This window comes from Dreissena polymorpha, chromosome 15 (genome assembly GCF_020536995.1).
Source record: "Dreissena polymorpha isolate Duluth1 chromosome 15, UMN_Dpol_1.0, whole genome shotgun sequence".
Lineage (NCBI taxonomy): Eukaryota > Metazoa > Mollusca > Bivalvia > Myida > Dreissenidae > Dreissena > Dreissena polymorpha.
The window spans coordinates 8,173,462-8,194,779 of record NC_068369.1 but is presented as its reverse complement, the minus strand read 5'-3'; the positions used below and the strand labels follow the sequence as shown (position 1 = coordinate 8,194,779).

Below are 21,318 nucleotides of genomic sequence, written 5' to 3'. Positions count from 1 at the left end.
CCTACAAGCGTTTGTTGTTTAGAAGGGACTTTCTTTTAATGAAAATTCTATGAAAAGGAAAGTGTCGTCCCTGATAAACCTGCGACTATCTGTCTAGAAAAAGGATCAATTGATTACAGGCGCATGACAAGAATCCATCTTGTTTGCAGCTTATTAGTTTAGAAGTTCAAAAGTTTTATTTAACAGACAAAAAGCTTAAACTTTTGTGAGAACTGTTGTAGACATTTTGGGGTTCAGTTTTGGAGAACTTACAAAACAAGAGGACCAAGATGGCCCTAGTTCGCTCACCTGAGAGGAGTCGGTTCATTAAATCTTTACCTAATGTCAAACATGACCTAGATATTGACCAGACAAACATCCTGGTCAAGTTTCATCATTATTGAACCAAAACTCAGGCGTAGGGAGTGTTTTTGTTAGATTTGAAATGGTGACCTATATTTTGAGTTGACCCCCCAAACATCAAACTTTGCTTACAAGGATTTTGTATAATATAATGGAAATTTGGACAATCTAAGGGCAATAATTATGGCATTAATTATGTGATTTTGCTCATCATCAAACTTGACTGAGATCTTTCAGCAACTTTGATAAAGAATGCTTGACAAATGTGAATGCTAGAGTGTTTACAAACCAAATGTGGACGGACGGACAGCGGACAAAGACCAATCCTAAAACGTCACCTGAGCAATCAGGTGAGCTAAAAAGTGTGTTTCACCGTTCTAAGCCATTTTCCAACTTGTCCAAGAAAGCAATAAAACCAATGTATTGACTAAGTTTCACGACGATTAGGCAAAAAATGTGACTTCTATAATGTTTGATCACAAGGTTTCTCTCTATATAGTCACATTAGGAAAACTGCCCCAACCCCCTGGCAGCCATGTTTATTGACCCATCGGGACCATTTGCAAACTCATCTGAGAAATATATAAAACAAATTTTTTCACCAAGTTTCATGATGATTGGGCAAAAAATGTGACTTCTAGAGTGTTCACAAGATTTTTTTTACTATATAAATATAAGAAAACTGCCCCCCCCCCCCTCCGGCAGCCATGTTATTCAACTGACCGGAACCATTTTCCAACTCAACTCTCGTATCAAGGAAACAAATGTTCTGACCAATTTTCATGAAAATTGGGCAAAAAATGTGACTTCTAGAGTGTTCACATGTTTTCACTATATACATATAGAGAAAAATGCCCCGCCCACTGGCGGCCATATTTTTTCCCCGATCTGGACCATTTTCGAACTCGTCCGGCATATCAATAAAACCAATGTTTTGATTAACTTTCATCATGATTGGGCAAAATTGTGACTTCTAGAGTGTTTACAAGGTTTCTCTTTAGCAATATAAGGAAAACTGCCCCGCCCACTGGCGGCCATGTTTTTCAATGGACCGGAACCACTTTTGAACTCAACCAACATATCATTAACACATAGATATAGACAAAGTTACATGAAGATTTGGCTTAAATGTGACTTCTACAATGTTTACAAGCTTTTTCTTTTTCTTTGTCCTAGTGACCTAGTTTTTGACCCAACATGACCCAGTTTCAAACTTGATCGAGATTTCATTGGGACAAATCTTCTGACCAAGTTTCATGAAGATCGGACAATAAATGTGGCCTCTAGAGTGTTTACGAACAGATGTGGAAGGACGGATGAAGGACAAAGACCGGTCACAAAAGCTCACCTGAGCTATCAGGTGAGCTTAAAACAAGAGCTGTCACCATAGGATGACATATGCCCCCTTTAAACGCTTTGATAGAAGTTATGGCATTTTTCTAAACCTAAACACAGATTTCGAACCTAAGTTCAAGGTCAAGGTCACAGGGGTTAAAATTTGTGTGTGTATGGAAAGGCCTTGTCCATATTCACATGCATACCAAATATGAAGGTTATATCTCAAGGGACATAGAAGTTATGAGAATTTTTCGAAGCCTAAACGCAGATTTCAAAACCTAAACAAGGATCCTAACTTCAAGGTCAAGGTCACAGGGGAAAAAAATTGTGTGTGTATAAAAAGGCCTTGTACATATACAAATACACACCAAATATAAAGGTTTTATCTCAAGGGAAATAGAAGTCATGAGCATTTTTGAAACCTAAACGCAGATTTCGAAACCTAAACGCAGACCCTAAGTTCAAGGTCAAGGTCACAGGGGTAAAAAATTGTGTGCGTAAGGAAAGGCCTTGTCCATATGCACATGCATATCAAATATGAAGGTTATTTCTCAAGGGATATAGAAGTTATGAGTATTTTTCGAAACCTAAACACAGATTTCGAAACCTAAACGCGGACCTTAAGTTCAACGTCAAGGTCACAGGGGTAAATTTTTTATGCGTATGGAAAGGCCTTGTCCATATACACATGCATACCAAATATGAAGGTTATATCTCAAGGGAAATAGAAGTTATGAGCATTTTTCAAAACCTACACGCAGATTTCGAAACCTTAACGCGGACCCTATGTTCAAGGTCAAGGTCACAGGGGAAAAAAAAATTGTGCGTATGGAAAGGCCTTGTCCATATACACATGCATACCAAATATGAAGGTTATATCTCAAGGGACATAGAAGTTATGAGCATTTTTCGAAACGTAAATGCGGACCCTGTTTCAAGGTCAAGGTAACAGGGGTGAAAATTTGTGAGCATATGGAAAGTCCTTGTCCATATACACATGCATACCAAATATGAAGGTTATATCTCAAGGGACATAGCAGTTATGAGCATTTTTCAAAACCTAAACGCAGATTCAGATGGAAAGGCCTTGTCCATACACACATGCATACCAAATATGAAGGTTATATCTCAAGGGACACAGAAGTTATGAGCATTTTTCCAAACCTAAACGCAGATTTCAAAACCTAAACGACACCCTAAGTTCAAGGTCAAGGTCACAGGGGTTAAAAAATTATGAGCGTATGGAAAGGCCTTGTCCATATACACATGCATATCAAATATTAGGGTTATATCTCAAGGGACATAAAAGTTATGAGCATTTTTCGAAACCTAAACGCAGATTTTGAAACCTAGACGCCGACCCTAAGTTCAAGGTCACAGGGGTCAAAAATTGTGTGCGTATGGAAAGGCCTTGTCCATATACACATGCATACCAAATATGAAGGTTATATCTCAAGGGACATAGAAGTTATGAGCATTTTTCGAAACCTAAATGCGGACCCTATTTCAAGGTCAAGGTAACAGGGGTGAAAATTTGTGAGCATATAGAAAGTCCTTGTCCATATACACATGCATACCAAATATGAAGGTTATATCTCAAGGGACATAGCAGTTATGAGCATTTTTCAAAACCTAACACAGATTTAGATGGAAAGGCCTTGTCCATATACACATGCATACCAAATATGAAGGTTATATCTCAAGGGACATAGAAGTTATGAGCATTTTTCGAAACCTAAACGCAGATTTCAAAACCTAAATGTGGACCCTAAGTACAAGGTCAAGGTCACAGGGGTTAAAAATTGTGAGCGTATGGAAAGGCCTTGTCCATATACACATGCATATCAAATATTAAGGTTATATCTCAAGGGACATAGAAGTTATGAGCATTTTTCGAAACCTAAACGCAGATTTTGAAACCTAGACGCGGACCCTTAGTTCAAGGTCAAGGTCACAGGGGTCAAAAATTTTGTGCGTATGGAAAGGCCTTGTCCATATACACATGCATACCAAATATGAAGGTTATATCTCAAGGGACATAGAAGTTATGAGCATTTTTCAAAACCTAAACACCGATTTTGAAACCTGAACGCGGACCCTAAGTTCAAGGTCAAGGTCACAGGGCTAAAAAAATGTGTGCATAAGAAAAGGCCTTGTTCATATACACATGCATACCAAATATGAAGGTTATATCTCAAGGGACATAGAAGTTATGAGCATTTTTGGAAACCTTAATGCAAAGTGTGACAGAAAGATGGTCAGACAGAAAGACAGTCCGATCACTATATGCCCCCTTTTCTTCGAAAGGGGGCATAAAAAAAAACCTCGAATAACAATTAAAACATAAATGAAACACAAATACACTGTTTTATTATGAAAACATTAATAATCAAAGGTGAGTAACTACTTTATTCTTAAATGCAATATTTAGAAGAGTTGTCTCGCATGTTACATGACCTTAATTCATGATTGTTTGCAAGCCTTTTTACTATATAAATATAAGGAAAACTGCCACGTCCCCCTGGCAACCATGTTTTTGAACAGCCAGGAACCATTTTCAAACTTAACTCTTGTATCTAGGAAACAAAAGTTCTGACAAATTTCATAAAAATTGGGCCAAAAATGTGACTTCTAGAGCGTTGACATGTTTTCACTATATACATATAGAGAAAAATGCCCTGCCCACTGGCGGCCAGGTTTTTTCACTGATCTGGACCATTTTCGAACTTGTCAGAGAAATCAATAAAACCAATGTTTTGACCAACTTTCATGATGATTGGGCAAAAATTGTGACTTCCAAGAGTGTTTACAAGGTTTCTCTATAGCCAAATAAGGAAAACTGCACCCCCCACTGGCGGCCATGTTTTTCAACGGACCGGAACCACTTTTGGACTCAACCAACATATCATTGAGACAGACATATAGACAAAGTTACATGAAGATTGGGCATTAAATATGACTTCTACAGTGTTTACAAGTTTTTTCCTTTTTTTTACCTAGTGACCTAGTTTTTGACGCGGCACTACCCAGTTTTGAACTCGACCGAGTTTCATTGGGACGCAGCTTCTGACCAAGTTTCATGAAGATCGGACAATCAATGTGGCCTCTAGAGTGTTTACAAACAAATGTTAAAGGATGGACGGACGATGGACAAAGACCGGTCACAAAAGCTCACCTGAGCAATCAGGTGAGCTAAAAAAAGATGAAAATGGTTGAACTTGTGTATATACTTATATTGAGTACTTGTGTACATGAGGATGAATAATGATTATTCATTTGATGATTGATGTAGAGAAACATTATAAGTGTACCACGTAGGAACAAAATGAATTGACATGATAATCTCCATATTGCCATCTGTCCATGTTTCAAGTTTCATTAAAAAATATGAAGAACTTTTAAAGTTGTCGCAGGATCCAGAAATGTGTGACGGACTGACAGACAGACTGACACACAGAGCGCAAACAATAAGTCCCCTTTGGTTTCACCGGTAGGAGCCAATAAATTGAGTTTTACTAAGTTGCTTACTAATGGTTCACAGTAATAGAGTAGTCAACTTGTTGCAAGTTTCTATTTGTCAAGCGCCTATGAAGTCTGTATGTAAGCATTTATTACAATTCTCTTAATATCTAGAAAAGGTTAAAATTAGACAATGGGTTTCTATTATAAATTGCTAACAAGCATGATTAGAAACATTGTGTAGCGCACACTGGCATGTCTGTGAAAACATAAATTTTAGTAAAGCAAATCCGAGTAGAGACCATGATGGCTGGACATGAGATGCGCTCCGAGTAAAAAAGGGTTTAACGCACCAGTGTAAAGTGTAATTTGCATACTGCACAGGCTTATCTGGGACGACATTACACAAATGCATAAAGCCCAGTTCTTCCAGAACTGTCTCCATGGTTACCTGTTCTGAGAGCTCCCTGTCTCCGTCCACACTCTCCATATCACTGTCGTCTGCAAAGAACTCCACGTCACTCTCCTGGCACACCACCAGAAAGCAGCCCTGAAACACACAGAACAATGGAATGTTCCGGCACTGGTAACACACAGAAAAATGTGATGTTCCGGTTTTGGTAACACACAGAACAATGTGATGTTCCGGTACTGGAAACACACAGAACAAGATGTGTTTGTGAAACACAATGTTCCCCTATATGACGTTTGACCTTGAAGGATGACCTTGACCTTGACCCTTCACCACTCAAAATGTGCAGCTCCATGAGATACACATGCATTTCAAATATAAAATTGCAAGCTTCAATATTGCAGAAGTGACATAACATGAGCAATTTTTACCCATATATTTGACCTTGAAGGATGACCTTGACCTTTCACCACTCAAAATGTGCAGCTCCATGAGATACACATGCATGCCAAATATCAATTTGCTATCTTCAATATTGCAAAAGTATTCATAAAATAAGCGATTTGGGCCACATATATTTGGCCTCTGACCTTGAAGGATGACCTTAACCTTGACCTTTCACCACTCAAAATGTGCAGCTCCATGAGATACACATGCATGCCAAATATCAAGTTGCTATCTTCAATATTGCAAAAGAACTCATAAAATGGGCAATTTTGTCCACATAATTTTGAACTCTGACCTTGAAGGATGACCTTGACCTTTCACCACTCAAAATGTGCAGCTCCATGAGATACACATGCATGCCAAATATCAAGTTGCTATCTTGAATATTGAAATACTGCAAAAGTGTACATTAAATGAGCGATTTTGACCCATATATTTGACCTTTGACCTTGAAGGATGACCTTGACCTTTCACCACACAAAATGTGCAGCTCCATGAGATACATATGCATGTCAAATATCAAGTTGCTATCTTCAATATTGCAAAAGTTATTGCAAATGTTAAAGTTGGCGCAAACCAACCAACAGACCAACCAACAGACAGAGCAAAAACAATTTGTCCCCCACTACTATAGTGGGGGACATAAAAATGTGATGTTCCGGTACTGGTAACTCACATAACAATGTGATGTTCCGGTACTGGTAACACACAGGTTCCGGTACTGGTAACACACAGAACAATGTGATGTTCCGGTACTGGTAACACACAGAACAATGCGATGGTCCGGTACTGGTAACACACAGAACAATGCGATGTTCATGTACTGGTAACACACAGAACAATGTGATGTTCCGGTACTGGTAACACACAGAACAATGCGATGGTCCAGTACTGGTAACACACAGAACAATGTGATGTTCCAGTACTGGTAACACACAGAACAATGCAATGTTCCGGTACTGGTAACACACAGAACAATGCGATGGTACGGTACTGGTAACACACAGAACAATGCGATGGTACGGTACTGGTAACACTTTAACCAGCCAAAAACATTTCTTTGTAGTGATTTCCTCTAAAAACGACAGAAAAAAGACTTAAGAGCGTTTCATTTGGCTTTCTATGCAATCGAGACAAAATATATGTTTTTAAACTAACAAAGTTTTACAAATAAACTGCCAATCTATCAATACAATTGAGCATAAATAACTAGGTTCAAACTATTGATTTTTTAGAAATAAACTGTGTCAATAAGAGCCGCATGCCTTCACATATGCAGTCTGTCTGTAATGTACCATTTGTGAATATAAATACACATGATTTTGGAAAAGTATGATGAAGGCCTCATTTTGTACACTTTTTTCTCAACTTGATTTTCTTTTAGAAGAGACTTCCTTTCCAGGAACAATTTAATTTAAGCGGAAAGTAGTCTGAATAGCACTTCACATGTGCATTAAGCCCAGTTTCCCATGAAAATGTCCATATAATTGTCAGCAAGTAAAGGGACACAGGTTTTGAACGGTCTCCTGACACACCCATCACTAAGTACAGGGACACAAGCTTTAAAGGTCTCCAGACACACCCACCTCTCCAGACCCCACGGAAGCCAGGTCCGACTCTGACAGCGGCATCGTATGATCTGAGTTCACGTCATATTCTACGGAGAACTCAGTGTCAGATGGGATGTGCACTGTCAACCCATCCTGAAATAAGGAGAACCACCAATATATGATTTATAAACTAGGGCTTATTACCCTGTTATATAAAGGGTGTATTCTTATGCTCCCCTTCCAAGAGGGGGTATATTGCTTTGCACATGTCGGTTTGTCGGTCTGTTGGTCTGCAGGTCGGTCCGTCCACCAGGTGGTTTCCGGATAATAACTCAAGAACGCTTGGGCCTAGGATCATGAAACTCCATAGGTACATTGATCATGACTCGCAGATGACCCGTATTGATTTTGAGGTCATTAGGCCAAAGGTCAAGGTCACAGTGACCCGAAATAGTAAAAGGTTTCCGGATGATAACTCAAGAACGCTTAGGCCTAGGATCATGAAACTTGATAGGTATATTGATCATGACTCGCAGATGACCTCTATTGATTTTCAGGTCACTAGGTCAAAGGTCAAGGTCACAGTAACCCGAAATAGTAAAATGATTTCCAGATGATAACACAAGAACGCTTATGCCTAGGATCATGAAACTTCGTAGGTAGATTGTTAATGGCTGGAAGATGACCCCTATTGATTTTCAGGTCACTAGGTCAAAGGTCAAGGTCACGGTGACCCGAAATAGTAAAATGGTTTCCGGATGATAACTCAAGAACGCCTATGCCTAGGATCATGAAACTTCATAGGTACATTGATCATGACTCGCAGTTGACCCCTATTGATTTTCAGGTCACTAGGTCAAAGGTCAAGGTCACCGTGACCCGAAATAGTAAAATGGTTTCCGGATGATAACTCAACAACGCTTATGCCTAGGATCATGAAACTTAATAGGTAGATTGATCATGACTTGCAGCTGACCCCTATTGATTTTCAGGTCACTATATCAAAGGTCAAGGTGACCTGAAATAGTAAAATGGTTTCCGGATGATAACTCAAGCACGCTAATGGCTACGATCATGAAACTTCATAGGTACATTGATCATGACTTGCAGATGACCCCTATTGATTTTGAGGTCACTAGGTCAAAGGTCAAGGTCATGGTGACCCGAAATAGTAAAATGGTTTCCGGATGGTAACTCAAGAATGCTTATGCCTAGGATCTTGAAACTTGATAGGTACATTGATCATGACTCACAGATGACCCCTATTGATTTTGAGGTCACTAGGTCAAAGGTCAAGTTCACGGTGACCCGAAATAGTAAAATATTTTCTGGATGATAACTCAAGAACGCTTATGCCTAGGATCATGAAACTTAATAGGTACATTGATCATGACTGGCAGATGACCCCTATTGATTTTCAGGTCACTAGGTCAAAGGTCAAGGTCACAGTGACAAAAAACATATTCAGACAATGGCTGTCACTACAACGGTGAGCCCATATGGGGGGCATGCATGTTTTACAAACAGCCTTTGTTTATATTTATTTTCAAGACAGTTTTAAATTTAAAGACAAAATACAAGTTATGTCCATGAAAATGATCACAAGTTTGCACAGGCTGATCAGGGACAACATTTTTAGAGAAGACTTTATTGTTGTCTAGAGGAGACTTCATTTAACAAAAAAATTCTGTAAAGGGTAAAGTGTTGTCCCTGATGAACCTGCATCAACTGGTTTGCTTATAGAAATGTTGGTCCATTATGAGGCATGTATTGCCTAATCTTGTCCTTATTTCATAGCTGAGTGCTAAAGTGCACAGACTGCTGTCTGCAGAGACTTATCTGGGATCACACTTTACGCCCGAGCATTAAGCCCAATTTTCCCGCAGTGCGGCTAAAGCATTTCCTGTACCTGCACACTGAGAATCTCGCTCTGGTTCCCATCCTCATCTTCAACCTCAACCTTGAACAACCATGGCAACTCTTCCCTCTCCCCACTGCTGGGATCATCCTCAACCGAAATACTAAGCGATGTTCCTCGTCGCCGTGACGATTGGCCCAAATCTGAGGATTTGCCGGCTTCGTGGGAGCATGGCTCAGTTTGATGGCGTTTTCTATTGTTGACATTTGTCTTCTTTTCTGCATTGAAGGAGACAGTTATTATTCACAGGACATAATAGCTAAGCAAGCAAGTACCGTACCATGGATCACTCACCGTTTTGAACACCAAAATGTAAAATTAACAAGCAAATGTGTTGAATTTATATCCCCTCTAATATTCTTCTGGACACAAAAGTGTTATATTTGACACTCAAAAAAGCGTTTTTTTTAAGATACAAAGGGCCATAACTCTGTTATTAACAGATGGTGTACAATGCTATTTGGTGAGCATCATCCTTTTATCTATATCTATACTCATACCATTGGTTTCAACGAAATCCGCCAAAGCACTTCCAAGATATGGCTCCGGACGGAAGGATGGACGGACAACACCAAAACAATGTCCCTCCGCCTATGGCAGGGGATAACAACCGTATGCCCAATAGTAAAATGGCAGACCTTTTGAAGTCCGATTCTCCAGTTTTCTTCATTTGATAACTTTTTTTTACTACATTTCGAGATTTAAAAATTTGGAGCACATTATACATGGTTTTGCGAAATACATGTTGAAGTCCGGACGTCATCACATTAAAGAAAGCCAGTACTATATTGTTCAAGCTTATGAAAGATCATCAGACCATATTAACCAATGTAACATTAAAATTGTAGTCTATTAACTTTCAGAAACAAAAAAGACAATTTTAAAATTAAATTTATCTAAGTATACTTCTTCAGGACAAAATGTTCCATTATTGTTTATTTGATAATAAAGACCCTAGATTAACTGAGCATTGTCATGAAAACTGGACTTATTGCAGGTGAAGGAATGCATAGGCCAATCTAGGACGCCCATTTATGCACATCCATTAAGACTAGTTTTCCATGAGTTCTGCTGATTTATGTATATGAATACAAAACTAAAGTTTCTTATCAGCTCACCACTCTTTTTCTTCCTCTTCTTACACTTCTTCTGCAGTAGAGGCTGCTCTTCTGCGACTGTCTGCTCAGCCAGATCATTCAAGCTACTCGTGGTTTCTGATGTCTAAAATAAACAACCAACTGAGCCTTGTTCTGGTCAAACTGAGCTTAATGCATGTACGAAATACACATTGGTATCACATGCTATACCCTGTTTCCCATGCAATACAACCATTACATTTTTTTTTTATTACACAAGTGTAATACAACATTTTTAAGCGTTTTAATTGGCTTAGTTTTCATTTATTGACCAATCGCATTTTGTTATTTTGCTAAAATGACAGTGCAACCTTAAATGACGTCACAAAATGTAAACAATATTCAGGATTTATCATTATGTTTGCGTATATTTATTTAATTTGCTCATTTAAAAGCATGTTATAAAAAAGATCCGACTCTCGTTGTCATATCATACCATATTTTATTAAACTCGTCAAGGAAATTCGTTAGTAAGCTCGCCAAAGGCTCGCTTACTAACAAAATTCCTGAACTCTTAAAAAAAAATATGGTATGATATGACAACTCGTGCCAGATCCTATATGTATTGTTTTTCTTGTTTTATTTTAAATAAAATTTAAAAGTATAACAATACAAGAGGGCCAAGATGGCCCTAGTTCGCTCACAGGAGAGGAGTCGGTTCATTCAATCTTTACCTAATGTTAAACTTGACATTAGATATTGACCAGACAATATCCTGGTTAAGTTTCATCATTATTGAACCAAAACTCTGGCGTAGGGAGTGTTTTTGTTTTTGTAAGATTTGAAATGGTGACCTATATTTTGAGTTGACACCCCTTACCAAACATCAAACTTTGCTTACAAGGATTTTGTATAATATAATGAAAATTTGGACAATCTAAGGGCAATAGTTATGGCATTAATTATGTGATTTTGCTCATCATCAAACTTGACTGAGATTTTTCAGCATCTTTGATTAAGAATGTTTGAGAAATGTGAATGCTAGAGTGTTTACAAACCAATGTGGACGAATGGACAGCGGAAAAAGAACAATCCTAAAACCTCACCTGAGCAATCAGGTGAGCTAAAAAGTGTGTTTCACCGATCTAAGCCATTTTCCAACTAGTCCAAGAAATCAATAAAACCAATGTATTGACTAAGTTTCACACTGATTAGGCAAAATATGTGACTTCTATAGTGTTCGATCACAAGGTTTCTCTCTATATAGTCACATCAGGAAAACTGCCCCACCCCCCTGGCAGCCATGTTTATTGAACCATCAGGACCATTTGCAAACTGATCTGAGATATATATAAAACCAATCTTTTCGCCAAGTTTCATGATGATTAGGCAAAAAATGTGACTTCTAGAGTGTTCACAAGCTTTTTTTATTATATAAATATAAGAAAACTGCCCCCCCCCCCCCCCGGCAGCCATGTTATTTAACTGACCGGAACCATTTTCCAACTCAACTCTCGTATCAAGGAAACAAATGTTCTGACCAAATTTCATGAAAATTGGGCAAATAATGTGACTTATAGAGTGTTCACATGTTTTCACTATATACAGAAAAATGCCCCGCCCACTGGTGGCCATGTTTTTTCACCGATTTGGATCATTTTCGAACTCGTCCGACATATCAATAAAACCAATGTTTTGATTAACTTTCATGATGATGGGCAAAAGTTGTGACTTCTAGAGTGTTTACAAGGTTTCTCTTTAGCAATTTAAGGAAAACTGCCCCGCCCACTGGCGGCCGTGTTTTTCAACAGACCGGAATCACTTTTGAACTCAACCAACATATCATTAAGACAGACATTTAGACAAAGTTACATGAAGATTGGGCATTTAATGTGACTTCTACAGTGTTTACAAGCTTTTTCTTTTTTTTCGACCTAGTGACCTAATTTTTGACCCAGCATGAACCAGTTTCAAACTCGATCGAGATATCATTGAGACAAATCTTCTAACCAAGTTTCATGAAGATCGGACAATAAATGTGGCCTCTAGAGTGTTTACGAACTAATGTGGACGACGGACAAAGACCAGTCACAAAAGCTCAACTGAGCAAACAGGTGAGCTGAAAACAAGAGCTGTCAACATAGGACGACATATGCCCCCTATAAACGCTTTGATAGAAGTTATAGCATTTTTCGAAACCTAAACGCAGATTTAAAACCTAAATGCGGACCCCAAGTTCAAGGTCAAGGTCACAGGGGTAAATAATTTTGTGCGTATGGAAAGGCCTTGTCCATATACACATGCATATCAAATATGAAGGTTATATCTCAAGGGACATAGAAGATATGAGCATTTTTTGAAACCTAAACGCAGATTTCGAAACATAAACGCAGACCCTAAGTTCAAGGTCAAGGTCACAAGAGTATGTGCGTATGGCAAGGCCTTGTCCATATACACATGCATACCAAATATGAAGGTTACATCTCAAGGGACATAGAAGTTATGAGCATTTCGGGAAACCTAAACGCAAAGTGTGACGGAAAAACGGACCGATGGACAGACAGACAGGCGGACAGACAGACAGTCCGATCACTATATGCCCCCTTGGGAAGGGGTCATAAAAACATCCAACCTCAAAAGACAATTAACACATAAATGACACAACTACATGGTAATATTATGAAAACATTAATAATCAAAGGGGAGTAACTATTTTAAGCTTAAATGCAATATTTAGAAGAGTTGTCTCGCATATTACATGACCTTAATTCATGATGGTTAACAAGCCTTTTTACTATATATATATATATATATATATATATATATATATATATATATATATATATATATATATATATATATATGTATATATAAGCAAAACTGCCACCTCCCCCTGGCAACCATGTTTTTCAACGGACCGCAACCATTTTCAAACTTAACTCACGTATCAAGGAAACAAAAATTCTGACCAAATTTCATGAAAATTGGGCCAAAAATGTGACTTCTAGAGTGTTGACATGTTTTCATTATATACATATAGAGAACAAGAGCTGTCTCCATCGGAAGACATATGCCCCCAAAAAACGCTTTTTGAAACCTAAACACAGATTTCGAAACCTAAACGCGGAACCAAAGTTCAAGGTCAAGGTCATAGGGGTCAAATTTATGTGCATATGGAAAGGCCTTGTTCATATACACATGCATACCAAATATGAAGGTTACATCTGAAGCGACATAGAAATTATGAAAATTATGAGCATGTTTCGAGCAGAAATGCAATTTTTTTATGATTCAAGGGCCGTAACTCAGTAGTGCCTGGGTAAATTTGGCTGATTATTGAACTTAACCTAGATTTTATTGCCTTACAAATTTTTATAAAGTTTCGGAAGATCCGATGACAATTGGTGGAGTAATTGGGCGGAAACAAGAAAAAACTCAATTTTTATGATTCAAGGGCTGTAACTCAGGAGTGTTTGGGACAATTTGGCCTATTATCAAACTTGACCTAGATCTTATGACCTTACAAATTATCATGAAGTATGGCAAAGATCCTATGACATTTGTTTGAGTTATAGAGCGGAAACTAGAAAAAACAAAATTTTTGGATGATTCAAGGGTCGTAACTTAGGAGTGTCTGGGTTAATTTGGCCGATTATCGAACTAAGAACCTAGATGTTGTTGCCTTAAACATTGTTATGAAGTTAGGTGAAGATCTGATGACAATTGCTTGAGTTATTGAGCGGAAACAAGAAAAAAACAAATTTAACGATGAATGAAGGGCCATAACTCAGGAGTGTGTTGGTTAATTTGGCCGATTATCAAACTTGACATAGATTTTATTGCCTTACACATTTTCCTGAAGTTTGGTGAAGATCTGATGACAATTGCTTGACTTATTGAGCGGAAACTAATCCGGACGGAAAGACTAACTAAATGAATGACTAATGGACGGTGCGATTTTTAATATGCCCCCAGAACCCACTGGCGGCCATGTTTTTCCACCGATCTGGACCATTTTCGAACTCGTCCGAGAAATCAATAAAACCAATGTTTTACCAACTTTCATGATGATTGAGCAAAAATTGTGACTTCCAGAGTGTTTACAAGGTTTCTCAATAGCCAAGTAAGGAAAACTGCCCTGCCCACTGGTGGCCATGTTTTTCAACGGACCGGAACCACTTTGGAACTCAACCAACATATCATTAAGACAAACATTTTGACAAAGTTACATGAAGATTGGGCATGAAATGTGACTTCTACAGTGTTTACAAGTTTTTTTCTTTTTTTTTTACCTAGTGACCTAGTTTTTGACCCGGCACGACAAAGTTTCGAACTCGACTCAGATTTTATTGGGACGAAGCTTCTGACCAAGTTTCATAAAAATCAGACAATAAATGTGGCCCATAGAGTGTTTACGAACAAATGTTAATGGACGGACGGACGTATGACGGACAAAGACCGGTCACGAAAGCCCACCTGAGCAATCTGGTGAGCTAAAAATGCATGGATTATTATGGAGTTTTCCCTTATATTCATAATTTCAATCTATTATGCTCTTTGAAAAGAAATAAATATGTAAACTCAACGGCAGAAAACAGCGACACAATATTTTATATAACTTATTGGTGTGTATTGTAGATTAAATAATGTGAAAATGGTATACATGTAAAACACAAAGAGGATAATATTATAATATTTAACATTAGATGGTAATGATTTTCAGTACTTGCTATTTGTAAATGTGAACTTCAGATCAACAAATATAATCATGTTACCTGTTCGGTTGAAGTGCTTGTTATAACGGAACTGTCCATGTCCCTGGGCACAGGGGCTGATGAAGCCTCCGTTGGTTGGGTGGTGGGTGGGGTACATGTCAGCGAGACTGATACAGACACTGGTCCCTCTGTTACCATCTGCTGGGTCACAGGCTTGGCAACCAGCCTTCGCTTCCTTTTCAGGCAGTGGTCAGGTACTGGTGAACATGTTGCCTCGATTAGAACTCTGAAATTTACATGATGTCATATCTGTACCTGTTTTATAGAATAAATCAGAATTATGTTCATATTTAGGCCCAAATTTGAAGGCAACCCACTTCCAAAGTTTTTTTAACAATTGAAACCCATTATTGATAAGAATAGTATTTTTTACAAATGAATTTATGCTAAACACAAACTGCCAGTACTTTTGATTGTTCATGTTTAGTATAATGATTTTATCTACCAGTATATATGATTTTAAGAAACTTATGTTACAAAGGAACTTTAGTTTCAGTTTGCCTTTTTTAGCCTCAATTTGAGCCCATCAAACACACAATTTCTTATGTGACCATGCCTTCATATTAAACACACTAAGTACTGGCAGGCAATTGATGCATTACAAGATCTTGCATGTTATTTATTATGCACTTCTGGTACAATTAAATCTCTTTAATTTATCAGAAAAAGATTTAAAAAATAATATTACTAACATCAATTGCCAAATGTTTCTGTTTGCAACTGATTTAAAATTGTTTAAACAAACATATTGCAAGAATCATCATCCCAGTGAACAGACAAACACTCACACACACATTACTAGCCATTGGTCAAACATTCAACAGACAGACAGACGAGCGTACCTTGTGGTCTGATGAAGATTGGTTAGGGAAGATAACCCTAAATATATTTGCTCATAGACAGTGAATGTAACATGGGGACAGATATAACACGACAGATGATCAGAGTTTCGTATTCTAGTTGCAAGGTACACGCTGTCTGTCTTATGTCTCCTACATACCACCTTTGCTGAAATTTCAAGCATAATACATGTAGTTACCAAAAAAATAACCACACAAATAAAATCGGCCTCATTATGGGCAAACGGGCATACACTGTTGTCCCAGATAAGCATGTGCATATCCAACAGGCTTACCAGTTACAACAGTATCTATTTTATGTGTACGATCGTAAAGAAAGTCTCATCCTAAGGAAAATCCAGTCTAGGCGGAAAGAGAAGCCGTCGCTGATGAGCCTGTTTGAACTTCACAAGCCTATCTGGGAAGACACTTTACGCACATGCATTAAGCCCCATTGTCCAGAGTGTGACTTATATTGAAAACTATGAAAATTTTTCTATGTAGATTATTTTTATCTGTAATTATTATGTTGCTAATCACTGCAAATAAAAATGTGTTGCAGATTGTTAATGAATAGCAGTTCTTAATCCTTTGCATGCTGAGAAATTTGTCGTCTGCTAATATGTTGTCTGCTGAATTTCTAAAATTAGCATTTTCTTTGATTTTTTTTTCCAAAGAAAACTATAATAATAGCAAACAGTTTGGATCCTGATGAGACGCCATGTTCTGTGGCATCTCATCTGGATCCAATCTGTTTGCAAAGGCCTTCACAATTCGGTTCCAGCACTGAAAGAGTGAAATAAATGACACACATCATTCCCCCAATGTGAATGTTTCTCTTGTGCGTTTGTTGGACAAGATTGCTAAATACACATGTATAAACTAATAATCCATTTCAACACTGTCACAAACATATTACAAAGACAATATCTCTAAAATAACACCATTTGCACATATAATTGGTAGGTAGAAGGAATTAGACTATGTTGGTACTGATTGATTTTTTAGTCTCGGATTTTAATTACACAACTACTCTGATATTAAATGCATTCATGAACATGAACAAATAAACAGCATTTGTATTACTTAAAATTACAGAAGTGATATCAGAAGTAGGGATGGCAACGAATACCGATATTGGTATTCGGATATTCGGTCATCCTTCCGAACGAATATTCGGATATTCGGTCAACATCTGTTAGAAAAAAATCAACTTTGTTTACCGTACCATTACTCCATGAATTCTACTTTCGTTTTTACCGGAAGTGACTAAATATTGACACAGCATTGCCGTCACAAATTGTTAAAATTTAATGACGAAAACTGTTTTTAAACTTTTAATATTGTACATCAACAATAGAACGAGAAACATAATATTTACATGACGACAAAACAATTACATAACAAAACAATTACATAACAAAACAGTTAGATCTATAAATAATTTAAGCTGAACTTAAACGTAGTATTTACATAGCAAACACATGCAAATAAAACACCGTTGCCACATTGAAAAGTCACTCGGATCGGCGTCACTGGGCACATGAACATTGTTCTTATTTAAAAACACGATTGCGTCGACCAGATCTCTGGCGAGTCTATTTCTCCGCAATAGCACATGTAATCCGTTCACTTTCGGAAACACACTTTCTTAGGAGTACTCAAAAACGATGACATTGACGACTTTTTCTTAGAGTCCCCAGCATCATTCGAAGATGCAGAAGATGGAGGTTTGTTACTAATATGATTGAGAAGATTGGACGTCGTACCGCCTTGGATGTACGTAAGATTAACTCCACACAAGTTACACGTTGCCGACTTCTTATCGTGAAATACTTCCAAGCAGCGGAAGGTGTAGGTGGCATTTTGATTGGACAGAGATTTACTTTATGCGTGTAGCAATGATAATATTTTCAATTAAATGAGGAAATACCAAAAACATTTCTTTAAATATAATACCTGATTGAATATTGAGTAATTAATTAAAGTTTGGACCATACGATACACAAATACTCATTAGAGGTTGAGTAAATTATTTTCTAAAAGCTTTTTTGATTGGACAACGTGATTATAACCATACGATATTTTTTGTTTTTCACACCAAGTCGGCACTTCCTTTACTTATTTAATCGTTGGTCATGTTAAATGTAAGTCGAGTTATTAGATCAAGACGGGTCGGTGTTTAAATTGCCATACGGTCTTATTTGTTTTTTACACCAAGTCGGCTTTTCCTTTACTCATTTAATCTTTGATAATTTTAAATGTAATTCGAGTCATTAGATCAAGTGCAGGTCGGTGTTTTGATTGCCGATGCGATTTGAACCTATCATAATTTTGACACAAAGTGACTGTCTTTGTTAAGGTTACAATATACTAAATCTTTTTGGAGTGCAATGCTATACTCTTTAAAAACCTGAACATCATTTATAAGAAGACACAATTCTCTGTGTGGGCACTTGCCATGACTTTATTTTAGAATGTTTCTTTGTGCATGTGGTAGGGAAAACATTGATGTTTAACAGAAATTCACTCATTTGCTTGAAGGTTAAAGACTACATGATACTTTGACAGATGGCGGGAAACCCTCATCCACTGGTACGAACCCGGTAAATTGATGGCTGTAAAACAGTGACCGCTGATTCGCATCGAGTTCTTTCTTGCAAAACGCATGACCCCCCCTTTTTTATTGTCTAAATCATTGCGGCTTGGAATGCTCTTTAAGAAAAGGTATGGTTATGGGGGTCTCTATGCGCAAAAGTTTGACTTTATTTTTTGTTGAAGTTATTGCTTTTACATTGAATTTGTGTAGGAAATCTTTTGGTATATTGTAACCTTAAGCAATTAGCGGGATTTATGACCGGTATACTGTCATCACCATAGCGACGAATTATCCGGACTAAACATTATGACACGAGGAACAACTTTTTTACAACGTTTGAAGCAAATTTCACGAATACGAAGTCTTTGAAATTACTCGATGTTATTTGATTTTTTTTCTTCCGAATATTCGATTCGGAAAATAGTATCCGAATATTCGGTCCGGGACCGAATATTCGGATATTCGTTGACATCCCTAATCAGAAGTAATCATAATAAAATGTTAAACATAAAATCTAATGTAAAACAATAATTATTGATGGAACACTTTTTTCATGATAAAAACATTACCTTAGACAGGATGTGCATTTTGTAACATTTTTGTTTGTTGCAGCTGTAACATGTGACAAAGTACCCAGGTTTTTTTTTGGCCCGATTTTATAGCCGAAATTCGTCTATGTTCCCAATCCCAAAAAGTATATTTTTTTCCCAAAATGTGGCAAAAAATTCCCCAATATAAAAAAAAAAAAAAATTTTTTTTTTTTTTTTTTTTTTTTTTTTTTTAGAAAGAAGTGTCTTAAGCGTATTTTATCTCAATTTTAATTCAATTACATCTAACAAAGTATTATATGATTTTGTTCTTTAAATTTGAATGATTTAAAGAGTTATGTAAAATTTAGTATTTCCCTAATCAGTGGACTTTTCGTGTGTAAAAAAAAGGTTAATGAATTTATTTCATGAAAATGCCGATAAAATTCCCAATTCCAAAGCCATGGGCTATCTTTCCAAAAAGTGGAAAAAAAAACCTGGTACCACAATATGCAACAAATTGTGTTTTGTTTTTGTTTTTAAATTTTAATTGCACACATTTAGGTAATGTCAACATTGTCATTTGAAAAAAACAGTAAATTTCATGCATTATTTATGGTTTTACAGTACTTTTAACATTTTGTAATGATGACCAAGTGTAGATTTTAAAAGTGCTTTATATAAAAGTTGTTCTAAAACCTGTGTTAGTATAACGAGTAAATTGTGAGAATAAGAGGGGCTTTGATTATAATTCAGTGAAAGCTGAAACATCAGAGACCTTAGTGTTCTTCATTATCATACAGTTCATACTTTAAACAATAAGCGTGAAAACACAAATATACAGATTTTAAAATAACAAGGGCTGTTTGTAAAACATGTATGCCCCCAATATGGGCTGTCAGTTGTAGTGGCAGCCATTGTGTGAATACGTTTTTTGGCACTGTGACCTTGACCTTTGACCTAGTGACCTGAAAATCAATAGGGGTCATCTGCGAGTCATGATCAATGTACCTATGAAGTTTCATGATCCTAGGCATAAGCTTTCTTGAGTTATCATCCAGAAACCATTTTACTATTTCGGGTCACAATGACCTTGACCTTTGACCTTGTGACCTGAAAATCAATAGGGGTCATCTGCGAGTCATGCTTAATGTATCTATGAAGTTTCATGATCCCAGGCATAAGCGTTTTTGAGTTATCATCCAGAAACCATTTTACTTTTTCAGGTCAATGTGATCTTGACCTTTGACCTAGTGACCTGAAAATCGATAGGGGTCATCTGCGAGTCATGATCAATGTACCTATGAAGTGTCATGGTCCTAGGCATAAGCGTTCTTGAGTTATCATCAGGAAACCACTTTTCTATTTCAGGTCATCATGACCTTGACCTTTGACCTAGTGACCTGAAAATCAATAGGGGTCATCTGCAAGTCATGATCAATGTATCTATGAAGTTTCATGATCCCAGGCATAAGGGTTTTTGAGTTATCATCCAGAAACCATTTTACTTTTTCGGGTCAATGTGACCTTGACCTTTGACCTAGTGACCTGAAAATCGATAGGGGTCATCTGCGAGTCATGATCAATGTACCTATGAAGTGTCATGGTCCTAGGCATAAGCGTTCTTGAGTTATCATCAGGAAACCAATTTACTATTTCAGGTCATCATGACCTTGACCTTTGACCTAGTGACCTGAAAATCAATAGGGGTCATCTGCAAGTCATGATCAATGTACCTATTAAGTTTCATGATCCTAGGCCTAAGCGTTCTTGAGTTATCATCCGGAAACCATCTGGTGGACGGACGGACATACGAACCGACATGAGCAAAACAATATACCCCTCTTCTTTGAAGGGGGGCATAAATATACACAAAATAAACCAATAACATAAGTATGCTTTAATTGTGCTGGCAATCCACTATGTATGATAAATACATCAGACAGAGTGCAACTCTAGCAACTAGGAACTTTTCCAGCATCAAACTTTCTTTCTGTTAAAAACAAACTGACCAATCAGAAAACTTGTAACAGTTG

At 37.3% G+C, this 21,318-nt stretch overlaps 1 protein-coding gene across 2 annotated transcripts in view; it reads right to left on the bottom strand.

Annotated features, from left to right (window-relative positions):
* LOC127859463 (E3 ubiquitin-protein ligase Mdm2-like) overlaps window positions 1–21,318 on the bottom strand; it is a 47,465-nt gene that overhangs the window by 8,088 nt on the left and 18,059 nt on the right. For both annotated transcript variants that reach the window (XM_052396851.1, XM_052396852.1), the window contains exons 5-9: window positions 15,318–15,543; window positions 10,585–10,687; window positions 9,458–9,684; window positions 7,585–7,701; window positions 5,591–5,689 (exon numbers count right to left, since the gene is read on the bottom strand). In XM_052396851.1, the coding sequence (XP_052252811.1) occupies window positions 5,591–5,689; window positions 7,585–7,701; window positions 9,458–9,684; window positions 10,585–10,687; window positions 15,318–15,543 (772 nt within the window). The remainder of the gene's footprint in view (window positions 1–5,590; window positions 5,690–7,584; window positions 7,702–9,457; window positions 9,685–10,584; window positions 10,688–15,317; window positions 15,544–21,318) is intronic.